Source organism: Octodon degus, unplaced genomic scaffold (assembly GCF_000260255.1).
Source record: "Octodon degus isolate 3935 unplaced genomic scaffold, OctDeg1.0 scaffold00075, whole genome shotgun sequence".
NCBI classification, from domain to species: Eukaryota; Metazoa; Chordata; class Mammalia; order Rodentia; family Octodontidae; genus Octodon; species Octodon degus.
The window spans coordinates 6,358,935-6,364,927 of record NW_004524651.1 but is presented as its reverse complement, the minus strand read 5'-3'; the positions used below and the strand labels follow the sequence as shown (position 1 = coordinate 6,364,927).

Genomic DNA, 5,993 nt, shown 5'->3' with positions numbered 1-5,993 from the left:
ACCCATGGGCCAGAGTGATAGCTGAGTGGTCTAAGTGCCTGCCTGGCAAGCACAAAGACCCGTGTCTAATCCCTGGCAACATGTGCTGTGCCAGCACTAAACTGAGCCAGCCACTGAAACCAGGCACGGTGGTGCATGCCTGTAATCTCAGCACTGGGGAGGCTGAGACAGGAGGATCACTACAAGTTACTATGAGTCTGAGCTGCATAGTGAGAGACCCTGTACAATAAACAAACAAATAAACAAATAAAGATTTTAAAAAACCAACAAAACAAAAAACTGCTAGTTTAAAAAATTCTTTAACTCTGTAGCAAAGCACATATCTTATTATGTTCTGCATCATTTTACATTGTGTAATTTTGAACCTTTTTATTTTTTATTATAATATTTTTGTGGTACTGGGATTGAACTTGGGACCTTGCGCTTGTAAGGCAGGCACGTATGCCGCTGAGGCCCTTTTTCACTTTTTATCTCGTGCTGGTGATAGAACCTGGGCCTTGCCTGTTAGCAGGAGCTCTACCACTCAGCTGAGGCCGGCCCCACCTGCTCCGTTCTGAACGCTTCGTATCTTTACGAACTTCTCTGCAAATAGGGAATGCTTGGAACTGTACTTTATCCTTTCTCCACCATTTCCAGAGATCACAGTAGCACTTCTTTTCTGAGCGAGCACCTGTAGTTTTGCATCAGGCAATCTCTTCTACGGGATTTGACCCAAGGAATCACTTTCTCACTGGTAAGAAAAGCCGGGTGTACCCGTCCACTGATAGAAGCGGAGGTACCTGGTTAGCCAGCAGCAGCTGCTGGGAGAAACAATTCAGTAAGCGAGCGAATGCTTACTGGGCACATTCTGTCCCTATGACAACGTGTCTAAGGCTGGAGTGCAGCTGCAGGGTAGAGCGCTTGCCCTGAATGTGTGAGGGCCTGTGTTCCATCCCCAGCACTGGCCCAGGGACCCCCACAAAATAATCAGGCAAATCTACCTTGAGCTGGGTGTATTATAGGCATGAGCACACGCCTGTAATCCCAGCAATTAGGAGGCTGAGGCAGGAGGATCATTGCTAGTTCAAGCCCAGCCTGGGGTACAAAGTAAATTCAAGGCCAGCCTGAACTGCGCAGTGAGAACTTGTCTCAAGCCACCTTCCCCAATCAAACAAACAAAACAAGGCAAAAACCAGCAGAAAAGATTTCATTACAGGCTATTTCTGTAGTACCTGGGTAGAACTAGTTTCTACTAGAAAGGTTTCTACCACAAGGAAAGAAGACTTAGAGGTTCAGTATTTTATTTCCTTGTGTAGCACTCCTAGGTTACGGACATGCTAAAGTTTAAACTTTTCCGACATCAATCAGATAATTTACTTACGTAAACCTGTGCCCTGTACTTGACAAGGCAGTTGGCACCAGCTTCAGGATTAAACTTAATTTCGAAGTTGTAGCCTTTGGAATTCTCAGCCCCTTTTGGGATAAGTTTCAATTTTCTAGCCATTTTGTGATACTCTGCTAACTGTGTTTCAATCTGTAAGGACAAAATAGGAAAGAAATGTTAAAATAAAGTTCTCCTATTCCACATAGCTTTCAAATGGCAGTTCTGTAATTTTATGTAAGATATTATGCTAATTTTTAGTTAATTTAGAAGTTTGTAAAAGGGCAACAATTTAAAAATATACAAAGAAGAAAATATACAAAGAATGAAAGGTTCAATTCACACTAAGTTTCTACTTTATTTATTTATTGTGATTCCAGGGATTGAATTCAGGACCTTGTATTTGCCAGGCAGGCACTTATACCCCTGAGCTATCTCCCTGGCCCACTAAGTTTATACTTTAAAGGCTACAATTGGTTGGTAAACAATATATTACTGTTCTATTTATCTGATAAGCAATATAGGATAAGAGTATGTACTTAGGTATTCACTAAAATTTACATTTTCAAATGTCACAGAAAATTCATGACACACATAAAAGGCTTTATTTTGTCAAAGTAAAAAAAATATATATATATATAAAATAAGAGAAATATAATCAAATTAAAAATTTTATTTATATTAAATAAATGAAATATGCATGTTTTCAAATGTTATCTTAGCTGTATTGCTAAGAATGTTTTAGTGTTAGTAACATATTTTACATTTCCTATTCTTCCTGCCTTCAGGGCTCTGTTCAAATTATGTCACTGGAAAGAATTTCTTTCACAAACAACCGCAAGTTTTCTAAACCCTTTCTGCACTTTTTTCTTCACAGGACCACTACTACCAACACAGTGCATCACCGCCCCACCTCCCTCTAGGAATGCAAGCGCCACATGAACAGTGGTGCACTCAGAACAGCACTTGGCGTGCATACTGGAATAAATAAATTTGCAGATTTAGGCATCTTTATATTTGTTGCTTACTTCATTTAATACTTAATTTCTTATTGCTATTATTCATTCATAAAAATAAATAACTTGAGTAAAGCAACACAATAGGAAGAATATACATTGAAACTTAATTTCAAAAAAACATCAGGTCGAAGGCTTGCCAGACAGCTCAGTGGATAAAAGCGCCCGCTTAGACAGATGCAGGGCCGGGGATTTGATCCCTAGCCTGTCCTGCCAGCCCTGCCCCTGGGCACACTGATGTGACAATTGAGATAGGTGTGGTGGCACACACCTCTAATCCCAGAGCTTGGGAGGCTGAAAAACAGGAATGATACTACAAGTCCCCTTGTGCAGTGAGACCCTGTACTAAATACATTATAAAAAGATCAGGTCACAAATGTTCCTCATCTACTGAATCAAAGTGTTTTCTAGTGGCAAATCAAGAAGCCATTTATACTGCGTCCCATCACTCAGCGTTTCTCTGGGGACCACCAGGTGTGCAGGCCTGCTTGTCCTTATGCTCAGGGGCCCCAGGAGCAGTGTCTTCTGGAAGCCTTCTCTCCAGCCTCGCCCATCTCATGAAAACCACCTCAGAAAGCTCGCGAGCTCCTTTACTGCGCCCAAAGGCAGGGAGGGCAGTCACGTGGCACATGCATGCGTCCTGGATTCTCCTCTCCACAGCCCTTCTCACCTGAGAACTTGCCCTGCACTGTCCTGATGGATCTAGATGCAGCTGCAACATCTGCCTCAACAAGGAGCTCTCAGGACTGAGCGGCCATGTGAGATAAAAATCAGTCCAGGAGGGGCCGGGGAGATGGCTCAGTGGAATAAGCGCTTCCTTGGCAAGTGCAAGGACCTGAGTTCAATCCCCAGTTCCACCAAAAAAAAAAAAAAAAAAAAAAAAAAAAAAAAAAAAAAAATCAATCAGTCCAGGAACCAAAGGCCGGGTGAAATGTGTGTGCTGATGTCTTGGTTTGCTGCCGGCCGGAAGGCCACCTGGCCTGTCTGGCAGCTCTCAGCGATGCAACACCCTAAGCTTTCTGTGTGCTGTCCACTCCCCTACCCTACCGGCGCCTGGGCCACTGCTTGCTAACTTTACAGACTGCTTTTAACACACTGGGTAGAGTGTCCACACCTGTAAGCGTAGCACTTGGGAGGCTGAGGCAGATTACCAACTCCAAGGCCAGCCTAGGCCACATTGCTAGACCCATTTAGAGACAAACAGAAAACCCCAAAAAGCCAAAACCCAAGCCCAAACCAAACCAGACTTTTTCTCTATGCAGCTGGCTGTCCAAATAAAATGCTGTCCTTTTTGTGCAATGAATTCTTTGTTAAATTTAAGAGCTCACCTAATCTAGATGCTCCTGATTTGCCCTTTCCATGCAGCTTGTGAGAGGTGATGAGGTACACTGAAACAACTCATTGCAGATGCATGGATTTCATCTGACCACATTCACTTTATGATCAGCGAACGGAGGCCAGGAGAGGCCAGGTGACATGCTAAGGTCACTTAGTACCAATCTAGAGCCAATCTCAAATTTTAGGTTCAAAGTCTGGGCTCAGCACCATGGCCTATTTTTCTTTTTTTTCTTCCTTCTTCAGTGCTAGAGATTGAGCCCAGGGCCAGCACACTCTATAGGGTTTACAACTCCAACCCTGATTTCTTATAGATGTAAACTGCCTGCTCCTTCACAGAGGGGACAGTTCACCTAGAAGGGTCAGGAAAATGACAATATGGAGGGAAAACAGAATCATGGTAAAGCAGCCAACAGTGAAGGTAGTTAATGCTCACGCTGGACTGTGCTTTCCACGTGAAGAATCACACGTGGAGCTGTGTAAAATATAGACTTTAATAATTTTAACAGTTAAATCGTGAATGACTTAAACTGTATTGTGCATATAGTGTAGTTTTCAATGGGATCAGAATAAAAAACTAGTATTGGCTCCTGAGGTAAACAGTGCGGCTCTGAACAACTTGTTTCATTTTAACAATGGTGATAAATACACGGAATAAAAACCATACTATGGAATGTGCTGGAGGTAATAGGATATGAAAAGTCATTGCTTTTGGAGCAAAAGCTAGAAGCTAAATTCTCCCAGTGATGTTTAGGTTTTAGAATACATTTGCTAATAACACAAACAAAACTAAAATAAGGTGAAAATTTTCGTTTTTTGTGGAACTGGAGTTTGAACTCAGACCCTTGCCCTTGCCAGGGAAGCGCTTATTCTACTGAGCCATCTTCCCGGCTCTCATAAGGTGAAAATTTTCAAACCAGAACTTAAGTCTGAAAAATGCTCGTCTTGATTTTTCTCCATTAAAGAAGAAATGCCTTTTAAAGCCTTGCTTTCTTTGAGAAATGAATTTACTTGTCCAGACTCCTCCAAAAACCAAGGTTCCAGAGCCAGTGAGAGCGGAGCCCGCACACACGGCTGCGCACCTCAGGTCACGCTGGCGCTCTTCTTCCTCACGCACGGGAGGCCTGCTGCCTCCCATGGCCTGGCGTGCCGGCCACCTTGTGCACCGCTGCTCACCCTGTCCCCTTCCTGTTTCTCCCTCTGTATTTCTTCCTGTAGTCGCTGCAGTCTTCAGGTTCCCAGGATTGTCATCTAGGTGTGGACCCCGTCACGCCTATGTCTGTCTGCTAGTTGGTCAAGCTAAGGCTGAGAATGAGGGTGGAGTAGACTGGATAATGAAGGATGGACCAATGCAAATATTTTCACCTCTTACAGGCGAGGCGTTCCCTCTTATTATAGGAACCATGGTCCCATTTTCGAGTTTTTAAATGTTAATTGACTTTGTTATTATATTACAAGTTATTCAAATACAAGTCTTTTTTCTAATAAGACAGTTGATTACAATATAGTTTATTCAATCAACATTTTTATTAATAGCGGACCACCAGCAGAGTACTGACTTGAATCTGGAGGCTCTTTGATGTCTGAAATTTACTGGGGACCCCTCTGGGCACCCCAACTGAATCAATACATATGTGAAGGTTAAAGGATCCTGGTAAGGACCTCTGAGTTGGGGAAGTCTCTTGCTCTGGGAGCTCGTGGAATGCTGGGGCGAAAGGAGCCTTCTGGGTTCCAAGCCTGCTGGGTTCCAACTTGGAGTAGTAAGTAGGAAGATTCCTTTGCCCACAGTACCGCAGACATCAGCCCCGGGATGGTATGGATCACGTAGTGGTGTGGCCCACCAGGCATGACACTGAGGATGTGGGTGGAAGAACTCGTTCTCTCTGCCCATAGAGGAAGGAGAGAACTCACACTTCTTGTGCAGAGGGGAGGGACCTCCTTCCTTCAGGCCCGTGTCCTGTGTGGCATGAGGTACAGCAGCGACAGATGCTCACAAGTCCCAAGCATCCTTGTCCTGATATAAGGCTACCATGCAAGCATTCTTTGGGATTAGCATCCAATCTGAGGGCCAGGAACCAGCTGTGTCTGTGATCTTGCCATTTATGCATGTGGGATGGTCACTCTTATTAAAAGCTTACGGGGCTGGTGGGATGGCTCAGTGGTCTAAAGCACCTACTTAGAACAAGCTTAGTCAAAGCACAGGGACCGCGGTTCGATCCCCCAGCACCACATGCCAGCCAGCCCTGCCCCCTGGTGGGCTGAGCTGGCCACACACACACACA

At 44.1% G+C, this 5,993-nt stretch overlaps 1 protein-coding gene across 1 annotated transcript in view; it reads right to left on the bottom strand.

Moving 5' to 3' along the window:
• The window catches only part of Ndc80 (NDC80, kinetochore complex component), a 41,376-nt gene that overhangs the window by 11,052 nt on the left and 24,331 nt on the right, over nucleotides 1–5,993 (bottom strand). The window contains exon 13 of the mRNA XM_004635791.2: nucleotides 1,361–1,513. Coding sequence (XP_004635848.1) covers nucleotides 1,361–1,513 — 153 coding nt within the window. The remainder of the gene's footprint in view (nucleotides 1–1,360; nucleotides 1,514–5,993) is intronic.